This window comes from Trachemys scripta, chromosome 7, assembly GCF_013100865.1.
Source record: "Trachemys scripta elegans isolate TJP31775 chromosome 7, CAS_Tse_1.0, whole genome shotgun sequence".
In the NCBI taxonomy this organism is placed as follows: Eukaryota; Metazoa; Chordata; order Testudines; family Emydidae; genus Trachemys; species Trachemys scripta.
Genome location: NC_048304.1, coordinates 95,025,519 through 95,041,872, shown reverse-complemented (window position 1 = coordinate 95,041,872; position 16,354 = coordinate 95,025,519). Strand labels below are relative to the sequence as shown.

The following is a 16,354-nucleotide window of genomic DNA, read 5'->3' as shown; positions in this document are numbered from 1 at the left end:
ACATTCCACCTCTGTTCTGATTATGGTGCTTAGAACTTTCCACCTGTTGTCTGCACATTAAGCTAACTCCCACCTAAGTGTCTGCCTTTTATTGCTGTTTGACTAGAGGTGGGATTTTTATAGAGCAGATGCTATGACAAAAGCAGATGTTTAAAAATACATTGACGGCCATGGAATTGGTATAGTTTCAAAATACTTTTGTAATCATTCACCTCAGGACAAAAGTGTAAAGTCTGCTGCTCACATGATTGGAGTATTATTACTGGTTTTGAACTTTACGTAGAATAAATGTATTGTAATTAAGGATTATAAGAGTTTAAAATGATGGAGAATGTGAATTAATAGTTATAATCTTTGATTTCTATCAGAATAGTTAATGTCTACTGCTTTGTAGTACTCCACATTTGTAACGAATAGAAGTTGCTGTTAGTTTGTTTTTTTAATTCTGCCTCCTTAATATTTCTAAATTTTGCTTACAGTGTTTGCCAGTTCTGAGCCTGTGCCAGGATTCCACGGGGACACCCTGCAGTTAGCTTTCATTGACCTCAGACAAGTAAGACATTAGTTGTTTTTCTATCTTATTAATTTTCCCCTTTTGATTAGTGCCAAAGTTGTTACAATTCAATGATCTCTCATGTTTTTAGACTTCAGTGCAACCACTGTTGAAAAACAGCAATTATTTTAAGTGGTATTAGTGGGACTCTTCCCTATGAGTTAGTATTAAACTGTTTCCCCAGCATGGTTAGGGGGCACTGTGCTACCAGAGGTGCCATCTTGTGGATAAAATGTTAAATTGAGGTCCTCACAACTTGTTAAGCTCCCATGTCACTTTTTATGCAAGAGTATACATGTCGGTGTGCTGGCCTGATTCCATTTCAGGCAATTACCTTCTGTCTACTGAATTACATCCTGCATTTTCAATTTGACATAGTATTGTTCCCTACTGCCTGTCCTAAATTGTTATGTAGAATTGTTTTACCCTGATATACTGCTGCCACATTCCTAGTGATGACTGATTTCTAATGCTATGTCCATTTTACTTTTAAATGTCTTCAGTTATGAGCTCCAAACCCCTCCCTTGGGAAGACTGTTCCACAGATTTCACCATAAGGAAAATTTTCCAGACTGAATCTTACTTATCTTTGTTTCATCCCATTACTTCTATTTCCTGTTCTCGTTAGATTCTTATGCTACGTCCATCATTAACAATTCATCTTCCTCAGTTTTTTTTTTTACTTGACATTACCTTTTTTTTTTAAAAAGGATTTATCATATTTTTTGTTTTGTTTTATTTCACAAATATAGTAAAAGTGTTACCTGAACTGTGAAATGAATAGTTAACCAAATAAAAATGGGATTGACTTAAGCGCTGCAAGGCCTTTGACAACATTATTCAGCAATGTTGCCACTTGACAAAAGTCATCTAGAAAAAAGGGGTAATCTAAGAAGGGTTCCATGCCAGATTATCTGTTTGTTCACAATGTTTTCACTTCTGCATAGCTTTCTCATGGCAACCCAAATCTTCTCAAAAAATGAAAATCCTGTTGTAAAATTATTTTGCAGATAGTCTTCCCCTCTCTCATGCTAATGAGCAAAAAACTGGGGGTGGGCGGGAGCAGCTTTTTCAGTGATAAAATTAAAAGGTAGGGTCAGATTCTAAGATCACTTACACAGGTTTAATGATACCTTTGTAATCAGTGAAGTTACAATGGTGTAAATCTGGAATAAGTGAGCAGAGGCTCCAGGCCCATAGCCTGTGTTAAAGCTATACAATGGAAATGTGATGTCTGTGGATAAGAGAAGTGAAAGAAGAGTTTCAGAAACTGCAATTCGATGTGTGGAAGTATAGTTCTCCTTTTGGTATTCTACATCAGAGGTCCTGGGTTGACAAGTAGACGTTATCCTTTGGATTTTTATATCCTCCCTTATTACTAGCGTCATAGGTGATTAAATGCCTTCCACTTTGTACTACAGTAAATAGTTTAGTTGAAGGGAAGAGAGGTTTAAAGATTGATTTCATTGTGGCACATCTTCTTTGCAACTTTCATTATCCTAAATGCTATAAATCCTTGAAGAGCCTACATTTCTTTCAGGGAAAAAGTAATTTCCAGCAGTGCAGGAGATGGGGCGAGTATGTGTGCATTTACTATAGGAAATAAATAATATTTTTGTATGTTTAAGTACCAGTTGTTGAATATACGAGATAAATATTTACGGTACTGCTTATCCATGATTATTTAAATTGTGCTTGGATTAGCAACGTGTGCCTAGAATTCTTTTTATGCTGTATAATACTTCACAGAGTGTCTTTTTCACATACTGGGAATCTACTAAATTTCAGATATTTTATAAACTGCAGAAATTTAGGCAATTAGCTTGTTACTTGAGCGTCTAGCTATAGAATAGTTATAGAGTATTTTGTTTATTTTTTCTTTTATATTTCTTGTGTGTCTCATGAGAAACTCATAGGGATGCAAGTACTCATAAAGAGCGACAGTTACCTTTTAGTAAGGATTTAACACTGTTTTCCCTCTCTTCCTTTTTTGTCATCCATTTCTCTCTTAATAGGGTAGATGACAGTTCTTTTCAAGAAAACTTAGAAAGGCAACATAGCCTTTTTCAGAAACTTCTTATGAAAGGTCATGCTTCTGTTTTTTAGTTTGAATTTGATACTTCTTCATGAATTGTGGGATATGAAAGATAAGGAAGTAGGTCCACTGGTCAGGTTTTACCTGCCCACCCTGACTGTGCCCTGAGGTCAAACTCCTGATATTTGCTGTTCAGTACAGAGGAGTTGATGACAGGTAGGGGCTGATACAAGGGGGAAAGCTTGAACCATATCAAAGCTAAAAGGCAGGAGAATTGGGACTCAGTGAGAGACTGTGGCTAAAAGATGGATCAGCAGGATTGCCCTTTTTATAAAAAGTAGCTGACCTGTGATGGAAAAGACTTTATCATCCTGCCAATCACATGCTTGCTAATGGAAGCCAGTTATTTCAACAACAGTTTACTCCCTCTGTGTCGTATCAGGACAATGTATAAGATTAACAAGGATAGGGCAATGTAGTATTGGAGCACTCTGCCACAAGAAATAAATCTAATTTATAAGGAACCAGCTTTGGAAGAACCAGGAGGATAACTAAGCTTTCATAGTTACTATGGGGTGCAAGGAGCAGACTGGGCAGGTAGCTGTTTCTAAAGAGCACACTGAAAGTGCTTTCCTCTTAGCAGCTCCTGATCCGCTATCTCTCCCTGCCAGTAATAGCTCTGAACAGTCAGGTCCCAGTCCTCACATTGCAAGCCCAGTTCCCCCACATCCTCTCCACAGCTCTAGGAGAAAAGCTATCAAGAAGAGCTGCACCTAGCAGCAGCAGCTTTCTGCAATCAGGTCCCATTCCTCTTCCTGATTGAGGTGCTCTCATTGTCTTACCATGACCTCAGACACCCCCACCAAAAAATAACAACTTTGTTCCTTAAGGACCATGTTTTTTTCCAATAGCATACTTACAGAAACTCGATTCTGCCTAGATTCTCGTACCATTTCTATCACAATGGTATCTGAGCAACTTCCAGCAGTGCATTAAGTGACTAGCATGTGTTGAACATGGTTCTGTCATTTTCCCTTTCTGCCTTCCTCTCTCAAGGGAAAAAGTTTTGTGCATGAATTTTCTTCCAATTTTTGTTTTATTTTTACTTTTTTATGCTGTGCCTTGTGTATTTATTAGTGAAGGTATGGCAAAAAAACATGCCCTGAACTTGGAATGGTAAGTAATGAGGTTTGTAGTGGTTCTTAGGGGTTACCTACACTTGGATTTTTAATTTTTTTATTTAATACCATTGCAAAATATTTGTATAGTCATTCTTTTAAGAAAAGAAGGCAGAGGACGTGATGTAAAAAAAAAAGTGGGTAGTGGGAATGGAGCAGGAAGGAAATGCTGACTATGGGTTGCATACTCTTCTTCTTGCTAAAAGAAATTATGAAAATATCTACGTTGATTGGTGTTATTTATATAGCTACTAATGTGTGCTTAGCATTTTACAAAACCAAAAAGAGAGAGTCTCTGCCCAAAGGAGCTTATGTACTAAGACTGGACGTTACGCTACAATGATAACAGCTAAGGGAAGGACAGGGGTAAGTGAAAGTAAGTGTTATGTGAAGATCATGGAATTGTTTATCTTTGTAGGCAACTTGTTGGCTAAAGACAAGGAATCACCCCTACATTGAGTGGGGGCGCAAATCAAACAAGGAGATCAGTAAAAGTCAGCAAGAGCCAATGGGATGATCAACATGGAGGCTGAAGTCCCAAGGGTGGAGGACTGGAAGGAGAGGAGAAAAAAGGAAACCAACATTGTTGAATGAGGATTTAGGAGACTAGCAGCACTGATGCCAAACGCAGATGAGCTGGATGATATGTAATTTGAAGAAAGAAAGGGAGTGGCAGAAATGAAGGGAAACAGGTGGAAAGGGCAAGAATAGGAAATAATTATTATTAAACCTTTCTCCTTTGCCTGTTAGGTGGGACTTTTCAGGCTCAACCTGCAGCATGTCTGGTTATTCAGAGAAACTTATCACTCCTGTGAAGCCCTACCGCAGGCTGTTACGTAAAACGGATTTGTGTTTGTCTGGCTTTCAGGGAAAGGGGCTCAGAATCTCTGCCCTTCCTTCTCTCCATAGGCTGGTTTCACTGAAGTATAAGGAGCACTTCAGGCAGTCCCTGCCTAGAACAGAGGCACATGAGGGCTCCATTCCCCACACAGCCGCACCACCTTTTGATTTTAGGGAAGCAGGTGAAAAATCTCTTCTCACATTCAAAAAGACTCTGGCTTGACTACATGGGACATTACTTCGCAGTAAGCCCGGGTATGAATCTACAGCTCACTAGCTTAGCTAGCCACACAGTAATGTCCTGTGTGGACGCTGCTACCAAATACTAAAAGTTCCATAGTATGCTTTTACATCCTGATCTTTGAAACAATAGTACATCAAGCTGCATTCTGGGACACTGTGCTGTAGCAGTGTCCACACAGGATGTTACTTCATGGCAGGCTGGGGCACTGTAGACTCTCATCCTGGTTTGCCATGCAGTAATGTCCCATATAGACAAGCCCTAAGTGGTACTAGGTCTCTCCCGAAGTACTGAGATGGGTGCTAGCCATCCTGAGGGAGAAGGCAGGCATCCTTTCAGGTTCCTAGATCCATCTAGTGGACTATTCCCACAATTGAGGTACCAGTGCCCCTTCTTAGCTGAAAACAACCTCCTGAATCAAGGATGTCATCTTGGTCCCAGACCTGGACGGTCTGGCTATGGTTAATAGCTTGGACATCGGAAGAGAAGTTTAGCTCAGCAGGGTTTTTTCATTAATCTCACTGATACTTTTTGGTATCCAGACAGAATTCAACCAGGAGATTTTGTTCTTTGGTCTGATCAAATTATATATTTGGTGTGAAACAGAAAGCTTTCTGGGGCAGGAACTGTCTCTTTATTTGTACAATGCCCAGCACAAAGGAGTCCTGGCCTCTAGATGCTACCATAACTCAAATAATTACCACAAAGTTCTGGTAATTTCACCGAAACTAGATGTGGGCTCACCTGTGCATTCTCAATTGAAGACTGCAAAGTAGTGTCTGCGGGCCTGTGCCTGTTCAGAGCAGTGCCCCGGACTCTGACCGAGGGCATATAAGGGAGGTATAAGCCTGCCTCCCCTCAGTTCCTTTTCAACGACCAGCTTGAGATGCAGAGTTCTACTGTCTGCTGTATTCAGTTTCACAAACTGCTCCAAGATTGAGATAATTCCAGTACCATCAATATACTTTCCCTAAGCCTCTGGAGCCCTTCAGGAGAAAGGCCAGACCACAGAAACAGAGGTCTCCACCCAATCAGTGGAGACCTCTGCTAAATGCTTTAGCATTGGCCTGCTAAAGCCAGGAGTGTGAGTTCAGTCTGGGATCTGGGGCAAAAATCTGTCTGGGGATTGGTCCTGCTTTGAGCAGGGGGTTGGACTAGATGACCTCCTGAAATCCCTTCCAACCCTGATATTCTATGATTCTATGACACCTTGGTCAAGGGCATCAAGCAGTCCTCTCCACCAGATCACATATTGTGTCACTACCCCCCATTTGGAAACCGACTATTACACTACCTACCTACTGGGGAGTACCTTATTTCAGATAAGTGGATATTGGAGGTCTTCAAAGTGGGCTAATCTATCCACTTCCATTCTGTTTCTCCTTCCAACCCACCCCTCCATCCCCATTCCTTTTTAGGGACCCTTCTCATGAGTAACGCCTAAAACAAGAAGTTAATTCTGTCCTCATTCTGGGAGCAATAGAACTGGTCCCACCAGAGTTCATTGGAAGAGGATTCTATTCCAAATATTAATTTGTTCCCAAGAAGGACAGAGGCTGGAGACCAATGCTCGACCTCAGAAATTGAATGGCTATGTTCTAGCACAATACTTCAGAATGGTGACATTAGATACCATAATTCCATCCTTAGATCCAGGAGATTGGTTCGTTGCCCTCGACCTACAAGACGCCCAATTTCATGTAGCCATCCCCCACTCCCACAGATGTTTCCTAAGATTCATGATAAGGGAAGATCACTATCGAGTTCTCCACTTCAGACTCTCCACATCCCCGGGGCACTCACAAGATTCTCTCACTGTTCCCATGTATGGACATCTGGCTTCTCAGTGGCTGGTCTCCCCAAGAGGTCCAGTCAGCAACATCCAGAGCATTAGCAACTATTCCAATGTCTGGATCTCTCCATCAACTACAAAAAAATCCATACTAACTCCAGTGCAGACGATAGACTTTATAGGAGCTACTCTAGACTTCACAACAGCAAGAGTCTGCCTACCCAAGGAGAGATTCTCCACTCTATCCAACCTAATGTCAGCATTACAATGCAGCCCATAAACCTCAGTGAGGACATGTCTACAGGTCTTGGGACACATGTCAGCCTCCACGTTTATGACTCCTCACACAAAGATGCACCTCAGATGCCTCCAGACATGAATAAGAACAGTGTATACCCCAAACAGACACAGCCTCTCCAAACACATCAGTGCTTAAAAATGTGTTGGACTGTCTTATGTGGTGGAAGGACCCATGGAAGGTCTGTATTGGAACCCCATGTTTGCATCCAGCACTTTTGAAGACCCGTCAAATAGATGCATCTCTGTTAGGATGGGGAGCTCACCTAAAGGGGGAGACAGCACAGGAAAAATGATTGGCACAGGAATCAGCACTCCATAGCATTAGCCTGGAGCTGAGAACAGTACAATGTGCTTACCAACACTTCCTTCACACCACACAAGTTCACTCAGTCAGAGTAATACTGGACAACAAGACAGCAGTGTATCACATCAACCACCAGGGTGGAGCAAGATCCCAGTCCTTACGTGAAGAGTTGCTTAGGCTGTAGAACTGGTGCATCTCCCATCAGATAGAAATATCAGCAATATATCTACCAGGCCTCCAGAATACAATTGCAGACTCCCTGACACTTCTGGCAAGATCATGAATGGGAGCTCAAAGACTCTGTCTTACACAGCATCTGCCAGACCTGGGTATACTGCAATATACCTCTTTGCCACTTCAAACAAAGTGAAATGCTCCACTCCAAGGGAGGTTACAACCAAAACTCTCTGGGGGATGCCCTGATAACATCAGGGCCCTGTACCCTTCTTTTTGCTTACCCACCTATACTGTTAATCCTCAAGCTGCACTGAGAAGGAGTGAGAGCTAGCTTCATAGCACCTGCTAGGCTGAGGCAGGAGTGGTACTCAAACCTCATCCCCTCTCGGAGGTAACACCCCTCAGACTTCCTATCACAAATGGCCTATTGAGGCAGAACTCAGAGTCCCTCATCCATCCCAACACCCCGTTCTCTGAATCTCAGAGACTGGTTTTTCAGTCTGTCTCAAGCATGGAATTGACCTTTTGGCTAGAGTTTAGTCAGTTTATCAGTAAAAGCCCAATACTTGCAAGACTTACCTCCAAAAGTGGAAGCACTTCCAATCCTAGTGCTCCCTCCCATCTTTTCAAGCCTTGGGAGTTCCGCTTTCCAAGATCATCGAGTACCTATTGGGATTAAAAACAGAGACAGTCTCAGTGAGCTCTATAGGAGTACATCTTGACACCATTACAGCCTTCCACTCACCCATCCAGGGCTTCTCAGTCTTTTGCCCACTGTACAGCAACCAGATTTATTAAGGGCCTATACAACTTGTTTACTCCTGTTCAACAACCAGCCCCTGCAGTGGGACATCAACCTGGCTTTAAACACCGTCCTTTTAAAGCGGTGGTGACCTGCTCCCTCCTCCACCTCTCCCTCAAAATTTCATTCCTAATTGCCATCACCTCAGCAAAGCAAAAGAGGGAGCTATGATTGTTCATGGCAGACCCACCATACACCACCTTCTACAAAGATAAAGTCATACTATGGCCCCATCCTCACTTCCTCCTATAGGTCTCCTCAGAACATAATATTAACCAGGAAATTCATCTACCAATTTACTACCCAAAACCTCATGCCTGCAGAGAAGAATCAAGCCTGCATTCACTGGATGTCAGAAGGGTTCTTGTCTTCTATTTGGACAGGACTAAATCATTCTGGGCCTCTCCCAGGCTATTTGTATCAATTGCAAATAAGATGAAGAGCCAACCGATTTCCACACTAAGCCTGTTCAACTGGGTTTTGGGTTGCATCTCGACCTGTTATGAAAATGCTGGGTTACAGCCTCCTCAGATTAACAACACGTTCCGCTAGAGATCAGTCCACATCTGTAGCTGTACCGAAGGATGTTCCTTTACCAAAAATCTGCAGGATTGCTACTTGGTCTTCTGTCCATATCTTCCCAAACATTCCAGCATCTTTCCTGCTTCTGGAGATGACACTGCTTTTGGTGATACAGTTCTTAAAACTGTCCTGAATTTACTTCCTCAGCACCTACCTCTTCATTGAGTTACTGCTTCAGAGTCTCCTACAGTAGAGCACCCATAGGGGTATATTCATGAAGAAGACGTAGAGGTTACTTCCCTTACAATAACTTGAGTTCTTTGAGATGTTTTGTCCCTGTGATGCTCCACCTCCCCTGCTCATTCCCATCTGCTGTGAAGTTTGGCTTCGCGGTCGAGAAGGGAATGATTGATGGTGGCTCTCGCACTTCCCTACATGCCCTTGTTCAGAGCATGAGGTGCTGCTCTGCACAGGCACAGGCCTGCAGACACTACTTTGCAGTCTCTGATTAAGAGCGCACAGGTGCACGCTCATGCAATGGTGCAAGGACAAAACATCTCAAAGAACTCAAGTTACTGTAAGGTAAATAACTTCCCCTTTCTTTCCCCTAAAGTTATAATATGTCTAACTTTGATTTAATCAATAGTATCTTTGAATTTTTAATTTGATGAATAGTAGAATAAATCCAGCAACCTGTATGAATTCACATCCTGTATTACTTCCAATTCTTTCAGATTCCATCCTTCTCTAAATTATCTGTCAATCACAGGTAGCATTTAGAACATACAACAAGAATAGGAATCAACAGATTGTTTTTCTTCACTGCAGCAATTTTCCTTGTGGAGATTGTTAATTTGGCAGTCACCAGACGTTTCTCATAGGACTGAATGCAAAGCCCACTGAAATGAAAGAAAGTCTTTTGCAACAGAAAGTCACAACAGAAAGTATTGTAATGATTTTGTGTTTGAAAGCAAAATAATCCATTTGAGGAGATGGCGGAAGCTTTTAGCAGGCATGCAGTATCATTACATGTGGGATTACAGGCTTCCAAAACATAGAGAACACAATATGGCAAGGCTGTAAAAATTCTGATGCCCAGCAACATAAAAGAAGTGATGTGTAATTAATGCCTTCTAGACAAACTGCTGCCCTTCACTTGGACTTTTACCTCTTTGGGACAAAGTCTGTGTCTTCATAAATGTTTGTACAGTGTCTAACATAGTCGGATCTTGATTGTGGCCTCTTGGTGCTACCATAAAACAAACAATAAATAATAATCCTGGGTTCCTTGATTGACTACCATCAATGACCTAAAATGAAAACTGACTTCCTTCCACAGTTTCCTTGTACTGGTCCTTTTCATTGGGTCACTTGTGCTTTTACACTAGGTTCCAGTCCAGGGAGTACAGGAACTCTTTGTGAAGATGAGGGTGTGTAGACCCTGAAATAAAATCCCTGAACTCTTGGAACTGGCCTAGCCCAGGGCATGGGCAAAGAAAGAGGTCAGCACCATCTTGAAGACCCCCCAGTCAAATTGGGGCTCAAAGAAAGAGACAGGGAAATCGGAAGAGGGGTGAGGGGAAGGGTGATGGTGGGGAACCGGAAAGGGAATATGGGGAGAAAAACAAGGGAAATAAAGAGAATAAATGTTATGAAGCTGAATGTGGTAGATGGTAGAAGAGACAGATAACATCTTAAATATAAGGGAGGAAAGAGAAAAAGACTTACTTAGAAAAATGTCCCTAAACCTTTATTACTGTTATCTTTATCCTTTTTCTTTTCTCTGTACTTATCACTTTTTAAATGGTATGTACTGAGATACAATAAGAATATTCTTAAAAAAGAAAAGAGGAAGATGAAAAGAGACTGGAGTCTGTGAAATAATTGTTGCCCAGGAGATTGGGGAGAGTTTTCAGGCCAGCTGTGGCCCATTGAGAAGGACAAAGTCTTCGGGCTGTCTTCACTCTTAGGATATGTAAAACACCTGCAGCTGGTCCGTGTCAGTTGACTCAAGCTTGCAGGACTCAGGCTGCTGGGCTATAAGATAGCAGTGTAGACTTCAGGCTGAGGCTGGAACCCTCTGGGATACTGGAGGGTCTGGTTGGCTCCAACTCAAGCCCAAATGTCTACACTGCAACTTTATAGCCCCACAGCCTGAGCCCAGTGAGCCCAAGTCAGCTGATACTAGCCAGCCATGGATGTTTTATTGCAATGTAGATATACCCATAGTTTCAGTTTAAGTATTATGTGCTCAATACTGCACTTGGGAAGAAGTGCACATGTCTAGACCTTTATTGTATGCACTTCCCCCAAAATGCAGCATGGTTCATTCTGCAGTTTGTTGGCACATCCAAAGAAACAAGAATGAGACATTAATTTTCAACTTTCAGTCCTAGATCTGAGGTGCCAATCAGTCAGTGCACCTGAGATTTGTAGGTATGGGTCAGGTCAGCACTTTGCCCTTGAAGGAGGAGCATGCAATAGACATACAACACAATTTAATTTTTTAATGGACTTGTGTGCTTTACAGAAAATATCGAACCACCTTATTTTTGTTAGTCATGTCAGAGATGCAAGCTGTGGTTAGATAAATCACCCCAAAAGAAATTTTCCTAGCCTCAGTGATGCCAAAAAAGTTGTCATTTTTATTAGAAATAAAAAGGTACTTTTTTAAGAACACTGCCAAGCTGGAGTTTAAAGAGAGGGCTCCTTAATTCCTCATTAGCAGCCCGCTGATGCATTGTTGCTGTTTTGTTTTACGCACCAACAGGATAGAAGAATAGACATGGACCCACAAATGCAGTTCAGACCCATACCCATATAATACACTAGGGAATGGTATACACTCACAGTGATGCCTAAATCTTACACACATTGAACTTGAGGAAAGTGTAGAACTCTTCACAACGAGGGAGAATCATGCTGAATATTTAGTCCACAGATACATAATTATGTAACTTGAAAGAAAAATTTGTCAATAGTAGATTGAAAAGGCACAACCATATATATAAAAAAAAAACAAGCTGAAAACTCAAAGGACAATGTAAAACATTCCCAACAAGCTTAATTAAGTAAAACCAGTAATAGACTTAAACTACTTTACTTTAATAAGGGTGTTAATTACTAGGGGATTAACACTGCTTACATGTGATAATAGACATAGTCGGTCAATAATGGATGACAATAATATGCATTTAAGAAGCACAAGAATCTAGCACAGATTACTTGCTCAGAATGGATAATATTGCAAAGTAGCAGGAAAACAGAGGAAGGAGGACAGAGGCAAAAGTCCCATTTTTAATACCTTATTGCTCAGGTTATGAGAACCAGGCTAATTCTTGCAAAGTTACATATTGCATGTCCTTTCGCATCACCCAGTGTACCTAAACAAATAACAAGAATTGAGACAAAATATTGTTTTATCGAGATATGTCATCTTAAGTGATGGGAAGAAGACTTTTCCAAAGAAAAGAGCTAAGATTTTGCTGTGGGCCCCAAAGCTTGCTGAAATGTTTGTTAGTACAGTTTAATATATGGACTATAGAGGTAAACTTGAAATGGCAGGTGGGGAGGGGATTGAGAAATCCCTGAAGATAGTCCACCAACAGCTACATTATCATACCTGAACAAGTGGTTTTGGCTTCACTTACAGTTTGGCTATAATCAATTCCTAAACCAGTGGTTTTGGCTATACTTGCATTTCTGGTCCAGTGGTTCCCAGGTCTAGTATAGTTTTGCCTAAGGGATGCAACTTCATCAGCCAGAGAGTAAGTGGTGCAAGCATACCCTGGATTACTGTAATGTGTTTCTCATGAGGCAGCCCGTGAAGAAACTTCAGCTAGAACAGAATGTTAATGAGTTTATCACACTGTGCTTCACAGATTTCACTGACTTCTGTATAGTTTCTGGGTGCAATTCAAGGTGTCGATTTCTGACCTATAATAAAGTCCTTTAAGTTTTTGGTTATGGTGTGTGTTCCCTCATGGTCTAACTCAGATGTAGAGCTCAGCTGGACACTTCATCTAATGGTTGACATGGTTTTATTGGCTTTAGTTTACCTACAAAGGGGTCTCAGTGGAAAGCCTCCAATTTTGGAACTTGCTCTTGGATTGACAGAGCCCATGTTTGTTGACCTTTAGGACATATTTCAAGGCTTAGACATTTACCCCGGTTTTCTCCAAAGGTTGGGTTGAGCTGTTAGGATTTCAATTGTCTAGTTGGTGGAGTCTTTAGTTAATATTATTGACATTTGGTCAATTATTGCATGTTTTTAAATTTGTATGGATGTGCTTAGAGCAGGGGTCGGCAACCTTTCAGAAGGGGTGTGCCGAGTCTTCATTTATTCACTCTAATTTAAAGTTTCGCATGCCAGTAATACATTTTAACATTTTTAGAAGGTCTCTTTCTATAAGTCTATAATATATAACTAAAGTATTGTGTATGTAAAGTAAATAAGGTTTTTAAAATATTTAAGACCCTTCATTTAAAATTAAATTAAAATGCAGAGCCCCCCCGGACCGGTGGCCAGGACCTGGGCAGTGTGAGTGCCACTGAAAATCAGCTCGCGTGCTGCCTTTGGCACGCGTACCATAGGTTGCCTACCCCTGGCTTAGAGGTACTACTGTACCATAGATGTGCTGTATAAATTGAAAAATAAATACCAAGTGGTGTAAACAATATTGCTCTGGAGCAGAGCTTCAGGGAACAGATTAAAGACATAGTTAGAGTGAAGAGGCAGAATCTGGTCTCAGTGATGTATTGTACTAATTTTGGTGCCAGATGTTGGCGGCTTTGATGGTCATCTAACATAGGAATCCATAACATTGGACCATGTTATGTACCTCAGTGTGAGTCTTTACATTATTTCTTGTATTTAGATTTACAGTTTTCTTAGTGCTCAAGTGAAACAAAGGCACTTACTTTGTAAAGCCAAACAAAATAAGTAAAAAAGACTCACCACCAAAACAAACTACTTCCCTTCACCTACTGCGGAGTCCCAATTAACCTCTGCAGAAACAGATAAACTCTGCAGCATATCCAGAAGGTCAATGAACTCTGTGGGGGTGGGAGGGCAAGACATTCCAGAGTGAAGAGCCCCCTCAAAGAAAATGCCTTGAAGAATCTGCATCCAGTGCTAAGACAATATCATCATGAACCACCATAGCTAGCGCAATCTCAGTATTCTTCCTAGACACAGCTCCATTTTATAGCTTGGTCTGGTTTATGTGACGTATAGTTTGGTCTGAATCTGAAAAATCTTATTGCATAATAATTGGAAAACTCCCCACAGAAAGAGATACTCTGCTCAGTCACCAGATATGAACTATCCATATTAACCAGACTGTTCACCTCCTGGAACAGTTCTGCTGATTGGGACTTCGCAAATGGAAGTGAAGAAATCCTTTTTTGCCTCCTGCACAGTCATAATTTAGATTTTTAAAGCTTCTTATGTCACAGTTGGTCACATCAGAACTGGACTTCCACAAACAATGCTTAAACTATCTTCCCTTTTATGTCATTTTACATAGCCACATTCTCAGATCATAGCTGTGTCTTCAAAACACCAAATTTTCAATCCCTAGAAATAACCTGACTAGCGTTTCAAACTTTACACTATCATTATTGCACTCTTGGGCAGAACACTTCAGTGTTTAGTTCTATAGTATAGTAGATTCACTTTGTAGATTTGATGTGCATGTATACAAAGACAGATTGGATTAGCTTGTTCAAAATGGTATTTTTCCAGACAGTTTGACTTTTTGTTGGTTAAGAGTCTGTGTATCCAGGTTTTGTTTAGAATAAACTAAGGTTGTAAATACCTAGAGAGACCTACATTGATAATGCTGAAGTTAAGGCAAAATATAAGACAACAGTTCTTTGTTTAAGGGGAGAGCCACATAGAACCCATTCACTGGATATGCTAGCAGTTCCCAGTGGCTAGTAGTAGGATATCCAAATGGCATGCTGACAGTGTCTCTCCCCTTTGAAAATAATGGATTATACAGTGAACATGACTTGTGTTTAGAAATGGCATATTCCAGTTACACCAAAGTTTAGACAGCATTTAGAGGAAAGCAAAGTGGATCTGATTAAAATGATGGATTTTATTATTCCTAGATATCAGCAGCTGTAAACACACATTATCTAAAAGATTGAGGCACATAATACAATTTTAGTACAGATACAACAAATGTTATTAAAAGAAACTTATGTGCCATATGTATAATATGGCACTTTTCAATCTTCATTTTTCAAAACAAGTGAAGTATTTACGATTAAGCCAGTTTTAAACCTCATGTAGTTAAAAAAGCTACTTATAGAAAAATATAACTATATAAACCCAATGTGGGTAAAAATTCACTCTCCAGATCAGATATTACATGCTATATTTCACCCCAAATAGAGCTTATAAACCCCTGTAAAAAAAAAGTCAACATAAAAGTTATAGCTTTAAATTCAGCTAAAATATTGTAAATGTTTCCTCATAATTATAGCATGTAAGTTAGATTTTGAAAACATTGTGCAGAACAGAGGTATAAGTTCTGTTTTGGGGGACTGTGCACATAATTCCCTACATGATCTTTAACAGCGCATGCCTTTGCGTCATAAGCTCAAAAATTGATGAATGACCCTGAAACGTGCATAATACACAATTTTTCATCCACCCAAATTTTATCATTGACACAGTTTTAGGCTTTGTTTGAAGGGACTTGTTGTACAAGCTAACCGACTACGCAAGAACAATTTGGCCAGAACCCCTGCCCTCCGGAGACTGACTGTCTGCCAGACTGCTGCTTTTGAAACTCTTGTCTGTTTCTAAACTCAAAAGACAGTTTTCTTTTGTTTTTTTTGTTTTGCCACTAGACCATTATTCTTTAATGATGAGGAAGAAGGCACTTTATAATAAAGATTATTTGCACTGTAATTACACAAATCTTTGTATTGTATTGCTATATTATATATTGTACTGGCCCGCCTACTTATATTTCCTTCAATTACTACTTCACAGCAACTTTATTCAGAAGACCTTGGCTTCTTAAAGTATTAATGGGATTTGCAAAAGTTGTAGGAGCTGAATGTTTTTCTGGTTATGCTAACAGAGCAGCAAGCTTGTTCACATAACTCCAACAGCATGCATTTTTTTTCTGCAGACAGTCCTAAATTCATTTGAAGTGCCAAAGAATTAGAGGTGTATTTGGGTTTACTCGTAAATGTAACAAGACCAGACATCTCACAGAATATACCTTAAGGTCTAGATTTTAGGAAAGTATTCTGCCCTTTGGGAGAATTTAGGTTATAAAGGATTAGTTTGAACTTTTGGCTTTTTTCTAAGCAAAACAACAGTTCCCTCTGGTTCAGATGTCATAACCTCTGAGTTTACATATTATACACTTACAAATGTGTGAGAGATTATACCCTAACATTCAAGATAGTGACAGCTACTATCTTCACTTACGGACATAAATTTGAAACAGATGTAAGTATTTAAATGTAAAAGTAAGGTTTCATTTTTTGGTAAATTTTTAAATGTTCTCTTATAAGTATAATTTCTAAATGTAATATTTAAGTTTGTTGAAAACCATCAAACTTAAGTGCAGTGCTCTAAAAAC

General features: G+C 40.3%; 1 protein-coding gene across 8 annotated transcripts in view; it reads left to right on the top strand.

The window, feature by feature from the left end:
* Positions 1–16,354, top strand: part of EXOC6 (exocyst complex component 6) — a 184,453-nt gene that overhangs the window by 150,648 nt on the left and 17,451 nt on the right. For all 8 annotated transcript variants that reach the window (XM_034777841.1, XM_034777839.1, XM_034777837.1 and 5 more), the window contains one exon: positions 480–553. In XM_034777841.1, coding sequence (XP_034633732.1) covers positions 480–553 — 74 coding nt within the window. The remainder of the gene's footprint in view (positions 1–479; positions 554–16,354) is intronic.